At 53.5% G+C, this 22,500-nt stretch overlaps 1 protein-coding gene across 3 annotated transcripts in view; it reads left to right on the top strand.

Moving 5' to 3' along the window:
* Positions 1-22,500, top strand: part of LOXHD1 (lipoxygenase homology PLAT domains 1) — a 172,735-nt gene that overhangs the window by 120,789 nt on the left and 29,446 nt on the right. For 2 of the 3 annotated variants that reach the window (XM_062200274.1, XM_062200272.1), the window contains 8 exons: positions 2,429-2,545; positions 3,173-3,335; positions 7,851-8,005; positions 11,938-12,147; positions 12,251-12,386; positions 14,306-14,514; positions 15,630-15,815; positions 18,517-18,644. In XM_062200274.1, the coding sequence (XP_062056258.1) occupies positions 2,429-2,545; positions 3,173-3,335; positions 7,851-8,005; positions 11,938-12,147; positions 12,251-12,386; positions 14,306-14,514; positions 15,630-15,815; positions 18,517-18,644 (1,304 nt within the window). The remainder of the gene's footprint in view (positions 1-2,428; positions 2,546-3,172; positions 3,336-7,850; positions 8,006-11,937; positions 12,148-12,250; positions 12,387-14,305; positions 14,515-15,629; positions 15,816-18,516; positions 18,645-22,500) is intronic. The other variant, XM_062200273.1, reaches the window with a different exon arrangement.

Below are 22,500 nucleotides of genomic sequence, written 5' to 3'. Positions count from 1 at the left end.
ACTCCAGGGTCCCTTCTGACACCCTCTGAGCCTGTCCCTGAGGCCTGCCATATGTGACCCATGGTCCCTCAATACCTTATGGGCTCAGGGCTGAGGTGGCCACCTGGGCGTGCCAATGTGTGATTTCATTAGTGTCCTTGCAGCCAGAGGCTCAGGCATCCGGACCCTTGAAGAGATCGGCCAGGGAAGGAGGAGAGGGAGAGGCAGGGGCTCGATCCCTGACCCTGCCAGGCAGCCAGGCCTCAGCTGAAGCTCCTGCAGGCCACGCCTGGCATGCATGCACCTGTGCTGCCCTGTATGTGGAAGAACACAGCCTTGTTGGGAGTGTCTTGGGATACCAAAGTCAACCTCAGATCACAAATCTCTGTTTAATGATTCAGAGCCCTTGGGGGCTTGCAGGACCCTCAAAGGGCCATTATGGACATGGGCTCCCATGTCTCTGATGTGGGGCGGGGGAGGCTGGGTAGTGCTGCAGGGTAACTGTGGCTGTAGCAGCCTTGTTAACTCACCGAGGCAGCGGCAGTGTGGCACCCACCCAGTTGCTAAGAACTAGAGAACAGTTGACAAAAAGAACCATGTCCATGATGTTAGATCTAAAAGTGACCTTAAGGGGTGATCCTGTCTATGCCCCTGCCTTCAGCTGAGGAATATCCTAATCTCCCCCATTTATACATGAGCCCAGGGGCCAGTACCTTTCTGGTATCACAGGGAGTGGTGGCAGAGCCAGGGCTGGAACTGAGAAGAATACAGGTGGGGAGGGAGGCAACCAGTGGTTGGAGGCTGCCCCAGTTCATTCAAAGGTTCCTTGTGTCTGTCGTCATGGAAGCTTCGACTTTGGTGAATGACTCAGTCACACGCCATTCACTGCTCAAGATCTCTTCATTCACACCGGAGCTGACTCTGCCACCTCTTTGTGGCCACAGAGAGCTTGATGGAGCCAGTTCCTTAGAGGAGCTGCCGGGAAACTCAAGTCTGTAGACACCAGCCCCCATGCCCCTAGCTGGCATCCCAAACTTCAGGGTACGAACTCCATGGACCGAACATGAGCCAGGGCATCAGGTATCATGGTGTTTCCTTGCCACTTCTTTTCCCTTTGCCCTGACTTCCTCATCCATTTCTTATGCTGTTACCAGCTCAGATTCTCTGGGGAACAAGACAGGGTATAGATCGCTATATCCAGCATCATTTTGCATTGTGACACATGAGACCTGGGAGGGGGCTCCTGGGGCGCTTGAGCGAGGGCTGCTGAGTGATAGAGAGCAGCTTGGGCAAGGAACTGACTGGTGTGTGCCGAGCTGAGTGGACACCTTGCCTCCTTACAGGGCTCCCAAGGGGTCAGGAGACCCATAGACCCTGACTGTACCCCTACCACCAGGCTCCTGCAGGAAGGAGATGAGATTGCAGCTCCCAATTCACAGTCCAGGGGCTCACTTTCCCACCAAATGGGACTTCCATATACTCCACTGTAAAGATTCAGCACCAGGGGCCAGTGCTGTGGTACAGCAGATTAAGCTGCCACCTGCAACACCAGCATCCCATATCTGAGTCTCAGCTGCTCTACTTTTTTTTTTGTATTTGACAGGCAGAGTTAAACAGTGAGAGAGACAGAGAGAAAGGTCTTCCTTCCATTGGTTCACCCCCCAAATGGCCTACAGCCAGTGCGCTGCGCCAATCCGAAGCCAGGAGCCAGGTGCTTCCTCCTGGTCTCCCATGTGGGTGCAGGGCCCAAGCACTTGGGCCATCCTCCACTGCCTTCCCGGGCCACAGCAGAGACCTGGACTGGAAGAGGAGCATCAGGGACCAGAACCCCGCCCATATGGGATGCCAGCACCACAGGCGGAGGATTAACCAAGTGAGCCACGGCACCGGCCCCTCTGATCCAGCTTCCTGCTGATGTCCCTGGAAAGGCAGAAGAAGGTGGCTCAGGTGCTTGGGCCACTGCCACCCACAAAGGACACCTGGATAGAGTTCCTGGCTTCTGACTTTGGCCTGTCCCAGCCCCGCTGTTGTGGCCATTTGGCGAATGAACCAGCTCTGGCCATTGCGGTCAGTTGGGGAGTGAGCCAGCAGATGGAAGACCTCTCTCTCTCTCTCTGCCTCTCGTCCTCTCTCTGTGTAGCTCTTTCAAATCAATCAATCAATCAATCAATCAATCTTGAAAAGGAGTGGCTGGAAAGAGAGGCACTCCTGGGAACCAGGAGACTTGAATAGGGTCAGCCTGTGAAGGCAGGAACCAAGCTCGTCTTCTGGTTTTAAGGAGGAGCAGGGAAGTGAGGCATGAGCGTGGAATGTGCAGTGGCGAGTGGAGACTGGCCTGGCTGGCCCTAGAGACATGCTGGGAGAAAGTGGCCCTCGAAGTTCAAGGGGTTGCGGTGGGGCTCACCCGGACCCTCTGGCCAACATCGGGTGCCTCTTCTCCTTTCCAAAGTTAGAAGATGTGGGAGAAATCATCGAGAAGATTCGGATTGGCCATGATAATACAGGCATGAATCCTGGGTGGCACTGCTCCCACGTGGACATCCGCCGGCTCCTCCCCGATAAAGACGTGAGTGTTTGGTCGGCCCGGCTGCTGCTTTGCCCTGTGTCAGAGACTCAGGCGGGTCCCTCACGGACGACTTCAGCTTTGCTGAGCTATGAGCACCCAGTTCTCTCAGTGCAGGACTAACACAGGCCCAAGGCAGACTCTTCTAGAACCTTAGTGGTCCAGGAGGGGGGTCTGGGCAGCCGTGTCTGTGCTCTGCTGTTGGTGAGTGGCCAGCTTGCCTGTCTTGCTACTTGAGCAGCTCAAATCACAGAAGAAAGTCCACCCAAACAACTTGCAAGACATTCTGAAGCCACACCATTCTAAATCAGGGAGCCAGCGCTCAATGATGAGCGTGGGTGTGAATGGTGGAGAGCAGTTTCAAAGCACAGAGCCTTCTCTCCTTACCCATGGAACCTGTGCCTCCAGAATGGGGTTCAGATACCTATTTTTAAATGACCCTCGGAACCGCAGCTTTCAAGAGCCAACCTCTGATGTGGTTGTGGGCATCTTTCAACAGGCTTTGCTGCAATTGGGGCCGGGCCATAGGGCCTCCCCTGTGGCTTCTGTATTGTCAGTGGGGCCCCACGATGCAGCACTAAGGCTAGCAGCTGCCACAGTGTGGGCTGTCACCTTTCCTCCTCACCCCAGGGTACAGAGACCTTGACTTTCCCATGTGACCGATGGCTTGCCACCTCCGAAGACGACAAGAAGACCATTCGCGAACTGGTCCCTTACGACATCTTCACTGAGAAATACATGAAAGATGGGTCCTTAAGGCAAGTCTACAAGGAAGTGGAGGAGCCTCTGGACAGTAAGTGAGGGGGGGACGGGTCTCCCTTGCCACCAGCAGCAGCTCCAGATCATGGCCTTTTCTCAGAGGAGGGTCTGTTGTTATGTCCATTCTGCTAACAAGGCAACTGAGGCTGACAAAGGTTCCACACCCTGCCCAGCTTCACCCAGCTAGTCAAAGGCAGAGCTCATCCTCAAGGTCTTACCTGTCTCACTCCCAGGTTTATGCCTGAGTCTCCTCCTGGCCTGACACTGATACGCCATCCATGCCAGTCTTTTTTTTCTCCCTGCTTTGCCTATTTGGCTGCCAATCTGTGTGTCTTTGCTCTGCTCTTGCTGGGCCTAGCTATCCCAAGTAAGAAATGAATTAATTGTTGCTTAATATGTAACCGGAGCTATGGTGCACTTGTTCACAGTGGTTGTGTGTCCAAGAGTGTCCAAGGTCATGGCTTTGTTTTCTGTATGGGCCAGTGACCTTTGTCCATTCCTTATGGGTGTGGTTTTCTCTGCAGGATTTTCCCAGACCCAACCACCAACTTACTCTGCTTCCTCTACCAGAACCTGGCTCTCTCCCTACCTCTGAATAGTGTACTGAGTGCTTGTTGCATTTTGCTTGCCAGGTGGGTACCTCAGTGCCCAGCCGTCAACCTTCAGTTCTCCTCTTTTTCTGCATTGTGTGTGTGGAGGAGTGGGGAGGTGAGAAGAGGCACACACACACACACACACATTCTCCTCTTTCTACTTTGTATGGGGGGGGGGTGGAGAGGTGAGAGGAGGCGCACACACACACACGTGGACATGTCATGCCTGTGCTTTGACCAGTAGTGCCATTGTTGTGTAAGTATCACGTTATTCACTGGCCGTTCAGCTCTGAATAACCTTAACAATTTCAAAATAAAATTCACTTGCAAAAAAATAATGGGGCTTTTACCACTGATGATGAACAGAAGAATACCATCAGCATTTTACTGGGCAGTCTATGTGGTCAGAGAAGCTTCCAGAGCCTGGAGATCCAGCTTGGGTTTGCTGTGTTGCCTTCTTGGAAAAATTGGAGTGAGACCCAAGGTTCTAGTAAAACCCAAGATTCTCACCTGAAGCCAAGAGAACAGATCTTTTTGCCCACCACGCTGATAAAATGATCAAAACACAAACTGTTCCTCCCCACACACCCTCTTTGTTTCAATCAGCAGAAGTAAAACAGCTATCACTAATTTTCTTGTAATCTGACTTGCCGCTTACGTAGAAATAGGAGGGAGTTTGGTCTCCATAGCACCTCGTTCCCTTCTCTTATCCCTTTCCCCCGAATTTCCTTGCAGTGAAATCTGGGGCAGAGGGATCGTTCCCTTGGGCCCCAGTGGCACTGTCGGGCTCTTGGGTGTGCAGCACAAGCCACAGGGCCCTCTGAGCTGGGGGATGTTTCTAGGAAAACGTCTTTCCGCTGACGAGCTGTGTGCCTGGGTGGGACGGGGAGGGAGGTGATCCAGAAATAGCTAGATTCACTGCAGAGCTGCCTTGCCCCGCAGCCAGGAGCTCAGTCCCTTTCCGTAACCCCCACAGGGTGGGAGGGGGCAGTAGAAAGGCCACAGGCATCACAGCCTCCGGTGACAGTGTCCGCTCTGGGCCAAGGACTCCTGGGAAAGGTGTTCCCACAGGTCCACTCCACTGTGATTGTTTCACAGCCATGCCCAGGTGGTTGGGGGACTGTTGACTGTTGTTTCTACTCTGTGACAAGATCTCTGTTTTTTTTTTTTTTTTAAAGATTTATATATTTATTTGAAAGTCAGAATTACACAGGGAGAGAAGGAGAGGCAGAGAGAGAGAGAGGTCTTTCATTTGCTGGTTCACTCCCCAGCTGGCACAACGGTCAGAGCTGTGCCGATCCAAAGCCAGGAGCCAGGAGCTTCTTCTGGGTCTCCCACGTGGGTGCAGGGGCCCAAGAACTTGGGCCATCTCCTACTGCTTTCCCAGGCCGTAGCAGAGAGTTGGATCGGAAGAGGAGCAGCCAGGACTCGAACCTGCACCCATATGGGATGCCAGAACTGCAGGCAGTGGCCTTACCCACTAAGCCACAATGCTGGCCCCTGATGGGATCTCTAATGTGACTTCGTGTCTGTGTTGGGCCAACAGGCTTGGGCAATGCCAACTCTTCTAAGCATACAAAGTGTGGATGGGATTCTGCCCTGGGCTGAGTGGGGTGGGGTAGGGCAAGCTCCTAACCCTCAGTTGTCACAGCGCACCTAGGAGCTTCCAGAGTAGGGGTCGGGTGGGGCTGCAAGACAGGGAGAGTGGAGTTTGGGCTTGGATGTGTGCCTCTGTGATTTGGCGACTAGTCCCGGGGGAGCTGTCCCCTATGAACCAGGATCAAAAGCACAGGAGGTTAGCGGCGCCGGCACACCGGGTTCTAGTCCTGGTCGGGGCACCAGATTCTGTCCCGGTTGCCCCTCTTCCAGGGCAGCTCTCTGCTGTGGCCAGGGAGTGCAGTGGAGGATGGCCCAGGTGCTTGGGCCCTGCACACCATGGGAGACCAGGATAAGCACCTGGCTCCTGCCATCGGATTAGCGCAGTGTACCAGCCACAGCGCGCTGGCAGCGGCAGCCATTGGAGGGTGAACCAACGGCAAAGAAAGACCTTTCTCTTTGTCTCTCTCTCTCTCACTGTCCACTCTGCCTGTCAAAAATAATAAATAAATAGGCCGGCGCCACGGCTCAATAGGCTAATCCTCTGCCTTGCGGCGCCGGCACACCAGGTTCTAGTCCCGGTCGGGGCACCGATCCTGTCCCGGTTGCCCCTCTTCCAGGCCAGCTCTCTGCTGTGGCCAGGGAGTGCAGTGGAGGATGGCCCAAGTGCTTGGGCCTTGCACCCCATGGGAGACCAGGAGAAGCACCTGGCTCCTGCCATCGGATCAGCGCGGTGTGCCGGCCGCAGCGCGCCTACCACGGCAGCCATTGGAGGGTGAACCAACGGCAAAAAGGAAGACCTTTCTCTCTGTCTCTCTCTCTCACTGTCCACTCTGCCTGTCAAAAATTTAAAAAATAAATAAATAAATAAATAAATAAACATTAAAAAAAAGCACAGGAGGTGACTACAGACTCAAGGAACTCAAGAGGTCCATACCCAGAGTGTGCAAGATGAGCGCTGAGGGCCACAGATGGAACTGGGAGACCTTGGTCCAAGGGGTGGGCAGAAGGCTGCGAATGAAGCTACTCGGGGAGCACCCAGAGAGGCAGAAGGCGAGCAGGAGGCAATGATTCTGCAGAGTCCAAGGAAAATAAGAAAACACGGTCCATCATGTGGGTGCGAGTGTGTGCCACGGCCATGGCCATGGGCATGAGCAGCTCACAGTACCTTCTGAGCCCACTTGCAAGGGTTGGTGCGAAAGTCCATCTCGGGCACTGCAGGGAAGGGAGCCTCTCTTTCTAGGATCTTGGAAGAATCCTGAGGCTCATGGGAGAGGTCTGGCCCCTACTATAGGGTGAGCACTCCTTTGCCACATGGTGCCAAGCTGCTGCTGACTCTCAGCCAACACACATGTGTCATTTCTTGCGATGACCAGAAACACCCCAGCATGAACCCTGGTGTTGTCAAGGGACCTCCTCTTCCACCCTTGAGGCCTCCTTCACGCTTCAAGTCCCCATATATGCCCCCAGCCATCTCCCTGTTGGGTTTCTAGGTACAGGTTGGGGGTCTCTGCCTCCCAGGAGGAGGGAGAGTAAGCTTCCTTCCACGTGGCCACCTCCACCCTTCACCTCCAATCTTAGATTCCATTTCTTTTCCTCGGCAATAATCCACCTGAGTCCCCTCTTTCTTGGCATGAAACTCAAAGTCTCTTAGGACGGAAGAGCACGGAGAGGGGACCAAGCATTCTTAGCTTCATAAAAGCACAAGACTTGCCACTCCTCGGGTGCTGGGAAGAGTTGGGAAAGGGGATACTTTGTTCTTCCTTGGTGAGCCCACAGCAGCAAAACAAAAACAAGGCACCGTTGGTTTTTATTTTCCCTGATCAGTTTTAATATTTGTTGTACCAGTGTGTAGTGAGTCCTTCCCAGGGGCCCTCAAAGATGGAAAGGGTGGCAGTGACCTCAAAAATGTCATGGAAAAGGTGTGTTATAAATGGATGGATTTCACAGGTTTTTTTTTTTTAACACTAAAATAAACATCTCTTTTAATTTCATTTTCCGTGAACTTTTCGAAGTCCCCCCTTGTATATGGTTAGAGTGTCATGGCAGGTGGATTGAGTGACCACAATGTGGTCACCTTCCAGGGCGTTCCCGGACCTTTCTCCCTACATGCTATATAGGTGGATAGTGGGAGGAGGGGTCAGGAAAGCCTCCATATTTTGAGTTTCTGTATCCAGCCCAGATGGGCAAAACTCCTGCTGGAGGACCCCCGTGCATTGCAGCCAGGTGTGCGTAACAGATCGAATGAGGGGAGGTGTTAACTGGGACCTGAGCTTCACACCACCCTCCAACCACTGGGCCCAAACTAATGTGCTGTCTTCCTTTCTTTTCCTCGTCCGTCTGTCCACCTGCCTGCCCAGTTGTGCTGTACTCGGTGCAGATCTTCACAGGGAACATTCCCGGGGCAGGGACGGATGCCAGGGTCTACATCACCATCTACGGAGACCTGGGGGACACCGGGGAGCGCTACCTTGGCAAGTCGGAGAACCGCACCAACAAGTTCGAGAAAGGAACGGTAGGAGCGGCTGGCTGAGCTGACCCCATGCTTCTCCTCCCTAGGCCCGTTGTCTGGGGGCCAGCTCTTCCTGGTCCTTGGGAAGCCTGGGAAGGTGGTGGGGGTGCCACAAGCCCTCGTCTGGGCTTTGCCCTTGCTGCAAGTGCAGCCGGTCCCTCTCCTGGCCGAGGCACCTGCCCTGGGTCCTGCATGTGGGCAGTGGTGGAGCAGAAGGGGCCTGGGCAGCCAGAGGCTGGCTTGAGCTGTAGGCCTTTGGCTGCGTGGAAATGGCCCATCATTTTCAGAAAAGCCAGTTCACCTGGGGTGGGGAGGGGGCGCGTGTGTCCATAAACATGGGAGTGAATGCTGCAGAGAGGTGGGGCTGGGCCAGCGCAGGCTTGACGGGGGCTCTCTCAAGCTTTGACAGACACCTCACCTAACTGAGCTGCCCTGGCCTTGGGTTTCTTGACTGGGAAGTGAGAGGTCTGATTTGCATTGTGTGGAGCCATGGGAAGTCCCAATCCCTGAGAAACCTCCCAGGGCTATGAATCGGGGAGCAGACGGGCACCCCACTCCCTCTCAGATGGGTCTACTTTGGCCTGGCCTCTCTAGTGAGGTGCCAAGTAGCCTTCCAATTAAGCAGGAAGGTCTGTGGCTGTAAGCAGGATTGAAAAACCACAGAACCAGGGGCTTCCCCGGGCCCTTGCAGCTCTGACGTGCTGTGATTCCACAGAGGGCCCTCAGAGGGTGGGCGTGGCCAGACTTCCCTTCCACGCACATGGCTTCCCTCTCTGCTTCTGCCTTCCTCCCTTCCTATGATCCATTGCCTCGTTTCTTTTCCACATTCCCCCACGGGCCAGGCTATATCCAGAGGGAAAGAGGTGGAGAGTGCGGGTCTCGACCATGGCCGTGCGTGTACAGGGAACTCCTGCAGCAGCCAGCGAATGTCAGCGGTCTCCTTCAGCAACCTCACCAGGCACGGCCCTTAGCCATGGACTGCTTGCTCCTGCTGAGCAGAAAATTAGCCCTGGGAGCACACAAGTGAGCGACATTTAAGTGTGTCTGCTGTAGCAGCCACCCTATGAGCCTGTGACCCTCTTGGGAGGAGCCCTAGCCTAGTGACCACATCCCCAGGAGTCAGGCTCTAGGGCTCCGATTCATTTCTTCTATCATCTAGATAGTAAACCACTCGGCTTGAACTTCAGTTTCCTGCTTCTGAAGTGGGATTGGAAATGTGGTTGCTAATTAGACTTCCAGACTGAAAGGCAGCTGAGATGTGAGAGAAATAATTTTTGAAACATGCGCACATCCTACGAGAGACTTGTTCGCTGATCTTGAGGAGTAACTGAGAGGCAATCTAGCCTCCTCTTCCCATTTTGGAAAACTAGGATGCCAAAGAGTTCATGTGCTGCATGTCGTGGCCTGACTCAGCTCTGCGGTGTAGTTGTCAGGGCCCAGACACTGGGGCCGGGTTACCCGAATTCAGATCCTGGCCCTGACGATCCTGACGCTCACTAGCTCTGTGATCTTGGGAGAAGCCACTCAGTAAATCTGTGCCTCTGTTTTCTTGCCCATTAAAAATAAAGTTCTTTTAGGGCTGTAAAAGTCAACAGTAGTAAAACATGCAAAGCATCTAGAACCACACGCAGCTGGCTCTTTGTGCCCAGTGTGGTCAAGGCTTGGGAGAGCACACCTGCCCTGCCTTTGTGGGTGCCTGGTGACCTCACTGTCCACACAGTGTGTCCTGCATACAGCTGGTTACGCTCGTGGCTGTAGCTGCACAAACAGTAGGCACTCAATAAACAGGCATTGAGTGAAGAAATGAAGGAAAGAAATGAAGGAAAGGAATGAAGGTGATGCCGTCTGTCCTCCATGCTCAGATGCGGTTTCTTCCTCTGTCAGCCTTGTCACGTCACAAGGAAACCCCTCGGCCCATTCTGCTCCCCCACTTTTCCTCCTACCCTCGGGTTCTGACGACCTCCGAGGGAGCTGGAGCTGCTTCTGGCTCAGCTGCTCAGCACCTGAGGACGTCTGCCTCTCCAGCACCTGCTCCAGAAGACAGGAGTCAGCCTTGCCCCCCTCTGCCTCTCGGCACCCTGCCTTCTCCCCAGTTACTGGGCCCGGAGGGGCTCCCTTCTGAGTGTCCTGGGAGTCAACTCTGTCACCACTCAGCCCTTCCTAACCTCGCCTCACTCACTGAACAGCCGGCTCTCCCTGCTCCAGGCCCCGCCCGCCTGCCCACCCTCGGGTTTCCTCGGCTCAGCCACCCTCACTGCAGCCCGCCAGGACTTCCCACGGATCCCACGTCTGACCCGAATCCTTCACTTCCGCCGGCTGCTGGGATGTCCCCTGCAGACCCCACAGGATGGGCACAGAAGAGGGTCTTACCTCATGCTCCACACAGACCTCCCCAGGCCGCCTCACTCACTCCGGCATTCTCTCCTGCAGCAGGGACTCCCTCCCAGGTTCTCCCATGGAAATTCAAGCCCCTCCCACTATCACCTCTGTCAGCGCTTTGACCCTTTGGCTGCCACACCTGAACAGTCCCACACTGTCCTGTCTCTGCCTCTTTCCAAACATTTCTCTGGATACGTGTACATGTACCCATAGCGCATGGGCAGAAGACAGATACCACGTCTTCGCTTGCCTTGGCACTCAGCGCATCGTCTGGAAGTCTCTTGGTGTGGGCAGTCAAGCAGAGAGGAGCTGCCTGTTTCCTGTGACCTCTGCACACGCCACTTCCTATGAGAAAGGCTTTTCCAGACTTCCTGTGGGTTCTCCACGCAGCAGACCCCCTACCTACCCCTTCCCATGTTCCACTCTAAAAATCGTTGTGCATTCAATGCCCTTCTGCACCTGTGAAGTGCTCCCTGGGGACAGATGCAAAGAGCTGGACTTGCCATGTCCTGGGGTGTGCCCATCCTTACTGTAATGAACTCAGTTACCAGCGCCCCAGGGACCACGCTGATCCTCACCTGCTGCCATTCACCTGCACTTCCCTCCACCTGTGGGCAGCCTGCAGCTCAGCTGCCTGCAAAACCCAGTCCCGCCTCTGCAGCTTAATGGCAGCAGCTGGAACCGCCTCCCCAGCTCTGCCTCTGGTCCCCACACAGGTGTATGTTCCACTGGGTGTGATACCCCGGTGGGAGAAGGTGATCTGGTTGACTCCTCTCTGGGTTCTCAGAGCTCAGCACGGTTTCTCTCACAGTGAGAAAATCTTCTGAAAGGGAAGTGAGTGTGACTCAGGATCACCTGGCCTCCTCCCCTTCCCCAGGCCCTATCCCTCTGCCTCCCACCTCCACATTCAACTTCTGCCTTGGCCTCATAGCATCCAAGGCCTGGAATCCACACTTCACTGAGCTCCCCTCTAGAATCTGAGCACCTGGGGGCCACACAAGGAGGTCTTACCGCACACCCCACCCAAACCTCAGGCCGCCTCGCCCTGCTTCCTCTCCTGCAGCCAGGCAGGAGAGGTCAGCTCCTCCGACTCCCTCCCAGGTCTTCCCATGAGAATTCCAGCCTCCTCCCATCATTCACAATGCTCTCCCCTCTATCAGAGCTTTGATCCTTTGCCTGCCACACCTGGACTCATTCCAAAGCTCTCATCCCAACTAAGGTCATGCAGTTAATGGACCAGGCTGAGCACCCCTCCTCTGTCATGGCCGTGACCTTCAGGCCAGCCCCTCCCACACGGTTCATCTTCCAAATACCCATAGGCTCATCCCAAGAGGAAGCTGAGCAGGGGCAGTTTTCTCCAAGATGCCATATACATGAGTGGGCTGTGAATCTGGGCCATTGTGGAAGCAAGGCCTTGGCTTTGGGCATCACCAAGCACTTGTGTTAGGTGTTTCCCCAGGCAGAGTGGCAGGGATGGAAGGTTCTGGAAGGATGTGGTTGGAGTAGGGTAGGATGGGGCCCTCCCTCCACAGAGTTCCCACCTCTGGCCTCCCCAGGCCGATACCTTCATTATCGAGGCCGCTGACCTGGGCGTCATCTACAAGATCAAGCTGCGCCACGACAACAGCAAGTGGTGTGCAGACTGGTACGTGGAGAAGGTGGAGATCTGGAACGACACCAATGAGGACGAGTTCCTGTTCCTGTGCGGGCGCTGGCTGTCCCTGAAGAAAGAGGATGGGCGACTCGAGAGGCTCTTCTATGAGAAGGTATGGGCAGGGGCAGGCAGGGGCTGTCCCATATCCCTGGGGGCGGCTCCCTAGGGCAGAATACCAGAGCTGTGATGGGGCTGGGCCATGTGTTTCCCGGCAGGAGTACACTGGGGACCGCAGCAGCAACTGCAGCAGCCCTGCTGACTTCTGGGAAATCGCTCTGAGCTCCAAGATGGCTGACGTCGACATTGAGACTGTGACAGGGCCCATGGCTGACTACGTTCAGGATGGCCCAGGTGAGCCAAGCAGGGAGTTCTTTAGAGAAAGAGTAGGCAGGTGGGAATGTCAAGCTTGCCTCGGATGGGTCACCCTTTAGCCCCACCTCCATGGATGACATAGATCTAATGCTTTGTCATTTACAGTTTCCACACAGCGTCCATATTCATCCCCCTACAACCCTGCAAGGTGAGAGGGCTCCTTTATGATGGAGAAGGAAAGAGTTGGTAGGTCGGGTGATGATGGCCTTGATCCACTGACCCACCATCAGCAGGGCATTAGCATCAACTCCACCCTCATCCAGACTCTGAGGGTACAGAACCAGCCCAGGGGGTCTGGGACAGCCGGAAGGAAAAGCAACAATGAGAATGGCTCACTTGTCAACTGTGCATCATACTCTGCACCCAGCCCTGCAAGTGTAAGGCATGAGGTAGTGAGGGTGGTTCTGACGACAAATCACTTGGCCTTGGACAAATCACTCTTTTGCCTTCAGTTTTTTTCTTCCTCCAAAAAGCAGGATCCTAATTCCCTGGCAAGTTTGTTTCGCCAGCCAGACTTTTTAAGGTCAGGCAGTTCCATATCTATTAAATGCTGAAATGCACTGCCTTTCTCTTTGGTTCTCTTACCCATAAGAGCATGACCGGAGTAATGTCCCCCTCCAGAAGACCATGTACTGGGTCTGTGGAACCAGAGATCCAACCCATTCACACTCCACCCTCTCTGCAAATGAGTGAAAAGGTCCACAACAAAGTGCTTCTCCTTAATTAAGCACCACGGCCACCTGAGAGAAGGTCACTGGGCCTCTCCTTGTCAAGACAGCAAGGCCAAGTGCAGGTGCACTGTAGGGAATCCCAGCCAGGAAGGTCCCCTTTGGAAACTTTTCAAAGAGATGCAGATTTCCTAACCTAGAACCCATTACATCAGGATGGTGTCTCCCAAGCTGGCGAGGAAGATGAGCCAGGAGAAGAATTTCCAGCTTGGATAAGTTAGGAACTGCAAGGAGCAGAGGCTTAAACTGGGAAATATTCCTTTCTCTCGGGTGAAAGTTCGAAGGTAGGCCATCTGAGACATACAGCAGCTCCGGTGAAGTCAGGGGCCTAGTTCCTTCAGCCTGTTCACTCTGGCAACCTGACAGTTGACTTCCGTCCTAAGGTTGCCCAGAGTTCCCAGGGAACTGCTGGAGCTCCAGCCATCACATCCACATTCTAAGCAGGGTAAATGGAAGAATAAGGATCAGAAGAGTACTCCTCATGAAGTCAGACACTCTCAAAAATTTTTCCCATAAGTCCACACTTCCTGATGGGTTTTATGCTAATTAATCTAGTTTGTTTTGGAAATGGATGCCTCCCAGGACCTTCACTTACCACGTGACATATAAAGTGACTTCAAAAAGTTCACGGAAAATGGAAAAGGCAAGTTTGTTTTTGTGTAAAGCATTTTTGATATCCATGCCTAGTTTTTTCCTAATAATGACCCATTTCCATGAACTTGTGGAAGATCTCTTGCATAAAATGCACTATTGTTCTTCCCCCTTGTCCTGCTTTCTCTGAGACCTTGCTTTTGCCAAGTTGATTTTGGCTGACTGCGGTAAGCTTTGAGCCTGCCTTGGCGGGAGGTTATTGTTCTTCCTGGTCTGCACATAACAGCATGAGAGGCAAGGAAGGTGATTGGCCAAAAGGGCTTTTAGATGATCGGCACTCCAGAGAAGTGACAAGGACACTCCTGAGCCTCCCACTGGGAGTTGCCACCTCTCATTCCTTGGAGAGTAGACACTCACCATGGACAGCTCATCACCCTGCAAAGCTCTGTTGTGCTTTGCCTCTGAGCAGGGAGCTGAGGTCAGAGCCTTCCAGAAGTCATTGCCAAGCGAATACACCTGGTGGGTGGTGCTCTTGTCCACCTGGACCGTTAGGAAGCTGGGCCCCTGTGATCTCTGCAGTTATCCCTTACTACGTGTCTGTCACCACCGGCAAGCACAAGGACGCGGCCACTGACAGCCGAGCCTTCATCTTGCTCATCGGGGAAGATGACGAGCGTAGTAACCGCATCTGGCTGGACTACCCCCGTGGGAAGAAGGGCTTCAGCTGTGGCTCCGTGGAAGAGTTCTTCGTGGGAGGCTTGGATGTGGGCGTCATCAAGAAAATAGAGGTGCTGGCCCCTCGGGGCCCTGTGATGGTGACCACCCCCAGTGGGAAAGGAAGGAGCTGACGGGCAAATGGGCCAGATGGGGGTGGAGAGTGGGCAGAGCAACCGACCTGGAGCCCCCTTCAGATCAGGCAGCAGAGAAAGATCTCTCTGCCCCTACTACCAACTAGCCAGGTGATCCTGAGTGAGTCGCCTGCCCCTGTAGGTCCCTGGTTTCCACCCACCCAGTGAGACTGCCTGTGTACTATTACTGATTGCTGTGTAATGATATGAACATATTAGCATACCACAGTGTATGATCTTACAGTTTCATGGGTAGGAGTCCCAGTGTGAGTTACTGGTCACTGCCCAAGGTCTCCCTGGGCTGGAAGTGCTACAGTCATACCTGAGACTTGGAGCATGGCAGACTCTACTTTCTTGGGGCTGTGGCACCGAGTCCTTTCCCAGAGGCTACCTACCATGCTCTGCTCTGTGGTACTGTCCAAAGCCTGGCAGTTTGCTTGTTCAAGGTTAATAGGATCTCCCTGACTTCTTCCATCTCTGATGTCTAAACTCTTAAAGGGCTCACCCACCCAGAGTCATCTCTTGTTTAGCTCAAAGCCATCTGATTGGAGACATTTATTACTCTTCTGTTTTATTCATTTGAAAGTCACACACACACACACACACACACGCCCCACAACACAGATCTCATCTGCTGGTTCATTCCTTAAATGCCAGCAACAGCTGGGGCTGAGCCAGGCTGAAGACAGGAGCCTGGAACTCCATCCAGGTGTTCCTTGTGAGTGGTAGGGACCCAAGTTCTTGAGGCATCACCTGCTGCCTCCCTGGGTGTGCGTCAGAGGAAGCTAGAAGTGGGAGCTGAGCAAGAATTGAAATCCAGGAGCTCTGATACGGGATGTGGGGGTTCCACAGGGCGTCTTCACAGCTGTGCCAGATGCCTGCCCCATGAACCTTGATTACCCTCTGAAAAGTTTCTCCTCTTTCACGGGAGGGACTCGAGGCAGTGAGTGCCCAGCATACTGGAAGAAGCATGTTGAGGGTGGCTGTGGACAGGGACGGGGAAGCTTGCATGGCGCTGTGGTCAGATCCTCATGGGTCTGGTGTGTCCCTCCCAGCTGGGCCACGATGGGGCCTCCCCTGAGAGCTGCTGGCTGGTGGAGGAGCTCTGTTTGGCAGTGCCCACCCAGGGCACCAAGTACACCTTGCGCTGTAACTGCTGGCTCGCCAAGGACCGAGGCGATGGCGTCACCTCCCGCGTCTTCGACCTCCTGGATGCCACGGTGGTGAACATTGGGGTGAAGGTATGGCGGGCACTGAGGGTGTGCATTGCACAGCTAGGACTGTGCAGGTCGGGGTGGGGGCGTGGCAAGGAAGACGCGAGTGAGGGAAGCAGGGGGCTCGTCACAGGCTCATCGGCAGGGGCTGCAACCTGCTGTGCTGCGCCAGTTGCTCTGCCAGGGGGCAGGAGCCTGAACACTCTGAACACAAGTCAGCTGCCTCTCTGGGCCGTGGTCTTCTCACACACTGCAGGGAAATGATGCTTCCCTGTTGCTCACAGTCTGTTCCCTGGAAGACCTTGGTGAGGACCAGGGGATCATTAAGAGCTCATGAAGAGTGTTGCAAGGTCACAGCTCAGTGAAGACCTGCAGACTGTTGGGCCCACTATGGGGCTCCATCTATGGCACTGGGATGGCCCCAGAGAAAGCTGGCATTTGGGTACTGCGAGCTGTGATCTCCCAGTGCAGCAAATGCTGTCCACAGGAGGCCTTCCCGACCTGGAAAACCCAGAAGTGGGATCTCAGAGTCCCCATGCGGGCTCCACTGCTAATTGACCAAATGACCTGGGCCAAGTTGTATCTACTCACTGGTCAGAGCAAGGCAGTAGGCAGAAAATCTGGGTGCTGGCACCCCCGACACATGGCCAGTTAGTGGCCCAAAGGCTTCCAGTTCATCTGACCCCATGGGCTCCTGGTTCGAGCCCACAAACTGCGGGGTCAACAAACAAAGCCCCAGCCCTGTCTCTGAATCCAAACCAGTGGACTGTCCCACACAGGTAAGCGGAAGTCAGCTGAGCCTGGGCCTGTCCTGCTGCATTGTAGATGGAGATGGCAGGGGGAGAGCTGAGTTCTGGCCTCTGAAAGCCTTATCAGCAGCAGTGTGGGCGCCTTCCCTTTGCCTGCGGGAGAGCCGGACAGCAGAGCTGTCAACAACAGACACCCTCCCCTGCCCCCAGACATCTCCGTCTGTGGCCAGATGGACGGCCTGGTTGGGCACAGGATTCACCCGGGCCTCTGCCCTGACCCAGTTCCCAGCCTGTGTGCACCACGCCCCACACATGTGCCCGCCCCTCCCCATGCAGCCGCATGCTGCTTCCTGCTCTCTGGCCCAGGAAAATCCAGACCCACGCCCCTGCTATTCATGGAACAAAGGAACACAGGTTTGTTGCTCTACAAAGAACCACAGAGCTCTTTGGCCTGGTTCTCTCCCCAGGACACCCAAGCCCAGACCCGGATTACAGGAGCCCTGCTTCCATCTCTTTTTGGAAACATACTGATTACATAAAAAGCGATGTGTCTGTGGAAAGGCAAGAAAAGTAGATGCAGAGAACACGGGTCGGAGGCAGCAGCCCTCAAGGCCGTCTCTGGGGCCACCAGCCACTCATTTTGATCATTCTAGTTTTTATGCCCATTTGGATAAGAGCAATAAAGGACCAGGCTCCTGCGTTTGTTCCAGAGTTGTCCCCCCCTGCCCATCACGAATGCCCTGTCGGATATCTAGGGGGATTTGCCTGGTAAGGCAGGAGGCTCTGCACCCACTCTCTGGGCAGACGTGTCCTGAATGCTCTTTCAGGCCAGGCCTGCACAGCATGATTCTAACCTTGTTCCGGAGAAGATGTCGAACGCCGCCGTGGGAAGTATCCACGAGGCACAACGGCAAGGCCATGGCCACTCTTAACAGTTACTGTGGTCTCAGATGACCAAGGTTGTGGGTGGTGGAGACCAGGCACCTGCACAGGTGACACAGATGTGGCAGCCATAGGGGCAGAGCAAGGCGGGACAGGTGTGTTCAGGGCACAGTCCCCCAGTCCTACCCCTACCTTCAGATCCAGACTCCAGAACCTTCAGACCCTGAAGCAGTCCCTGAGCCCCTGGTAGGAAGGGGTGGAGGGAGACTCCAGGACCCACAAACACTCCAGAGTAGCAGTGTGGCCGAAGCCTCTTGCCACAAGAGCGAAGGCCACGCGGAGAAGGACAGGCTGCTCCCTTGCCCTGCAATGGAGACGGACATTGTCCTCTCTGGAACAAACAGGCAAAAAGGCAAAGTCCCAATCTAATGTGAAAGACACCCATACAGACCGTCATCCACTTCACAGGCCGAGCGAGGCAGAGCTCCCTGAGTTGTCACCCCAGTGGCACTCACAGGTCCTCACCCGCAGATCTCAGGGTGTGCACGGCTGGAGCACGAAGGGAGATGGACACCCAGCATTTCTGCAGCTTTCTGAGGCCTTGCGTGTGGCAGGCCTGGCGCAGGGCACCCCTGCGAGTCGTCTGCAGCTGTCAGAACTCTGTAAAGAAGTTCATCCCTCTTTGACCATGTGGAGGAAGCAGAGGCTGGCAAGGGTGGGCACCCACCTGAGTTCAGCAGCTGGCAGGTGGCAGGTCTGGGATCCAAGAAGAGTTCTACAGGGTTCCAAAGGCCCCTGTCCTGTTGCCACACTTTGCTGGTGTGGATAGACTGAGGTTGGGAGTCATCTGACAAAAATCAGCCAGTGCTGGGCCTTTCTGTCATGTTTCTACTGCCCAGCGTGCCCTCTGTCAGACACGGAGCTCCGCCTGGCACTCGACAGAGAGTGACAAGGCCTGACTCGGGCTCTCCCATCACTGACTTTTGATGACAAGGAGGGTCCTTCTCAGAGCCACAGAGCTTGGAGAGTGTGGCATCTTTCCCTGCTGAGACTGTAGGTGAGGCCAAGGCTCAGAACCCGTGTCTCTTTCATGGCAGGTGCTTTACGAAATGACCGTGTGGACAGGTGACGTGGTTGGCGGGGGCACAGACTCCAACATCTTTATGACCCTCTATGGCATCAATGGGAGCACAGAGGAGGTGCAGCTGGACAAAAAGAAAGCCAGGTATCCTTCCCTCCTCACACCCAACCCTCTGCCCCAATCTGCCTTCAGCCAGACTGGTTCTCGCATGCCTGGAAGCTTCCAGCTGCTTTGCATGTGACGGCATGCCTTGGTCCATGCAATTCCTCCCCCTTGGAATACCCTTTCTCTTTTGAGGGCTGACTTAAATTCACCTCCTCTAGGAAGTCTTCCTTAATCTCAACAGTCCGTAGCAATTTCCTTCCTTTATTCTTTCATTTGGTTACTTGAAGATGTTCATCGTAAGTTCTGTAGATTCACTGATAATATGCTATTGTTGTTAATTTCATCATTGTACTGTGGTATTGCAAGATGTTGACATTACAAGGAACAACAAAATGATTGAAAAAATGGAAAGCAATGAACTTTCAAAACACTTTTGAAGATGACTGAACATCTCCTCTGCCCCAAGCTCTGACTCAGGCACTGGAGGGAGCACAGGCAGGTGCCTGTGTCCCCTGAGTGCCTTCCCTCAGGACAGCAGCAGCAGCAGTGTTATGTGGGCTTGGTTGGTGCCCTGCCTTGTTCTGAACCATGTATTGACACACTAGTCCTTTCTAGGACCCTGTGAGGACCATTTGATCACCTCCACTTTTGCAGGTGAGAAAACTGAGGTCCAGCAAGGAGTCATAATGCTGTGGGTCCCCTAACCAATAAGATGTGGCACTGGGAACTTCTCCCAGATGGCCCCAAGTCTTAAGCCTCAGGTCTACTGCCTCTTAAGGTCATGATGAGTAGTGGCAATAAAGGTGGAACTCTTGCAATATTTACTAGCTGTGCCTCTCATTGCATTCACAGTGTAGATGGTCTTGGGTTTCCCATGCCCAGCTGTTGTCCCCCAAAGACCCCTGGCCCCTGACTTCTAAAAGAACCAAAGGAGCAGACTCAAAGCCCAAGCCTAGAATTTGAAAAACTTACCACAGTCACTTGCCCATGAACCCACAGTGTCCCTACCCCCAGTTGGAAGGCAGGATGCAGAGTAGCCTCATTCCAAGTCCTGCACAGCTCCTAACTGGTATTGCATGTAGGGGTGCTCAGTGAGTGCTTCTGGATGGTGGTGAGGATGGTGACACTGGTGATGATGGAGATGGAGATGATGGGAATGAGGATGTTGTACCCTTGAAGGTCAGGCAGGGATTCTTTCTCTGAAAGTAGCAGCTTCTAAGAGCAGGAGCTTCATCCATCCTACACAGCTCATCCCCATAGGTTTAACAAGAAGAATCTTCCTTCCTCCCCTTAGCACTTCTGCTCTCATTACACAACTCCCATTTCCTCCTGAAATCTTTCCCAGAGCAACTAGGAATGTTGACGATGATAATGGCTAACGTTTATCAAGCCAAGAACTATCATAACTGTTTTTCAATATGCATTAACTCATCACCTTGTAATCTGCATTGTTAACATCTCTACTTTAAAAATAAGGGGACTGAGGCACACAAAGAGACAAAGGAACCTTCCAAGGTCACCTCGTTAGTAGTGAGGAGAGGAAGGGGATTCAAACTTAGGCAATTGTGGACACAAAGACCAAATGAGATCAAGTTAACCACCATTACCTGAGGTGGGAAAGTTTTAGAACAAAGCACTATTTTTGGCACAGTGAAGCTGCAAGCTAGCCAGAACCAGGGCATGGGCATCTTGTGTGATTGGATTAGAGTGCACCTGGGTTTCTGATTGGTCTTACATTTTGGAGTTGGGGACAACAAGGAAGCTGGTAGCCATTGACCAAGGCCTGACCCTCTGGCCCATGGCTGTAGAGGGCATGGTTTCCTGGAATGACCCCTGAGGAGAAGGGTGACAGATTTCTATGATCACACACAGCTGGCGTGTAGTCCCCTAGAGTCTTCACCTCATTATTGGATTCTCATCTTCATCCAACCCCCCCATTCTTGAGTCTCCTCTCATTAACTATCCCATGGTACATTGCCCTTGATTTTCTATCTGCCTGAAGCATAACTACTTGTGGGAGAGGTAGACATCCCTGGGAGTATCGAAACTAAAATTTTTGCCTGAAAATGCCAGTGTTATAAATACAACCATATTGTAAATGCTTTGAGGTATGTTGCTAGTGAGGGTTTTTTTGTTTTGTTTTCGAATACAAAGTTAGTTTGTGGGGAGAACTACCTAATTAGCTTGCAAGCTCAGAGCTCTTCCCTGAGGCATGCTTTGCTTCCTTGTGTTGGCATGCGGTGGATGTTTCCATTGTATCTTGGGGTCCTTAGGGTGCCTGCATCTCAGCTGGGGCATTTGGCTAGAAAGACCTACAGGGCATGTGTCAAGGGCACAGCCTGTTACTGTGCCAGGAGGTGCTCCTCTAGGAAATGGGTGTGGCCAGAGCAGAGGCTCAAATGCACCTGCGCACATGTGCAAGGCATTGTGGGTGTTTGCTGTTGCAGTGCCAAGCTTCCCAGAGGCTCCACCCAGAGGCCAAAGCTTAAAAGGACCAGGAGCAATTCACCCCACCCTACCCCCTAACTAAATTCTGAACTTCTCTTGCAATTTGGGGGAAGTTGTTATGGTAAACTGTCATGCACATCCTAAGATGATGCTAAAATTCAAGAAGACTCTCCAGGCATGGAATTTGAGGTAGCTGGTGTCCAGTGAGCTCCTTGTAGATGAAGGGGTGTGGTTTGTCTATGACAGGATGTAGATGCCTGCGAGGAGTCAGTCCTAGGTCTGGGACAGGCTTGATGAACCACAGATTTCTTTGGGAGTGAAAGGCATTGGTGGAGTTGTATGGCATGTGCCCTTTAGGGTGGGCCTTGGCCGTCATTAAGGCCTACTACCCAGAGCATGGGAAGAGGCTGAGCTGAGAATGGAAGCAGAGAGTGGAGGCCCAGCAGACACCCCAGCCAAGCTCTCAGGAGGTCAGGAGCCATCTGGCCTTGAGTATGGCCACGTAGCGAGACTGCAAGCCTGGAGTCTTTCTTCCACATCTTCGTCACTTGGATTTTAAGATCTCTGATTAGCAAAAAGTTCTGATAATGGAGAGGGCCCGTCTCTGGGGGCTGCAGGGTAAGGGGAGGCTGACCTTCTCAGGGGGACTTGAAGGTGAGTCCCAGGGGAGAGCAGGGATGGTTCTTCCAGCTGAGAGAAGAGCAAGTATCTTCTACCTTTCAGTTGTCCAGAGGAAAAGCTTGTTTCTCTCCCTCCTTCGCTTGTCCCACCAAAAAAAAAAAACAAACCTCCAGAAACAAAAGCTACTTGGCTGAATTCAAAGGGTAAGAACTAAAGAAAGAAAGGCAAGGAGTTCTAAAGCTCTTCCAGTCTGAAGAATTATCCTCGTGGCAGCGGTAAGGGGGGAATGTGTTGCAAAGTGAGTTGAGAGGGTCTCAGTGCGCGTTGTGTGCACCATGCCCATCTTCTTGCTGTTTTCCTGAGCAGAGAGAGATGCAGGACTTAAATGAGAGCAAGAGGGATGGGCACACACTGGGGAAGAATTTGGTTTTACTTCTAATGATCTTAAAGTGCGTGCACAAGCAAGTTGTCAACAAAGATTAGGTTTCCGTCTACCCCGACCTTTCAGACTAGGAGCAGTGGGTTCTTGACTTGCAGTGTTTACAGCTGCGGTCCCCCACTGGCTGTGGCCTCGGTTTCTGGAAAGATGTCTTGTATCCAAGGAAGCATAACAATCGCCATGCGGCACCACCTCTTCAGAGCCAGCGGCATTACCCCCAGGGCCATATCAACAGTGTCGTCTGGAACCAGCCAGCACTCAAGCGATCAGTCGGCAGGGAAGGTCACGTGGCACACGCGGTGCTTCAGAGACAGCAGCGCGGAATAAAGACAGCATCTCTGAGATCCTGAGGGCATTCGGCAGAAAGAGAACCACAGTAGCAGAGCA

This window comes from Lepus europaeus, chromosome 9, assembly GCF_033115175.1.
Source record: "Lepus europaeus isolate LE1 chromosome 9, mLepTim1.pri, whole genome shotgun sequence".
Lineage (NCBI taxonomy): Eukaryota > Metazoa > Chordata > Mammalia > Lagomorpha > Leporidae > Lepus > Lepus europaeus.
This window is presented reverse-complemented; position numbering and strand designations above follow the sequence as displayed.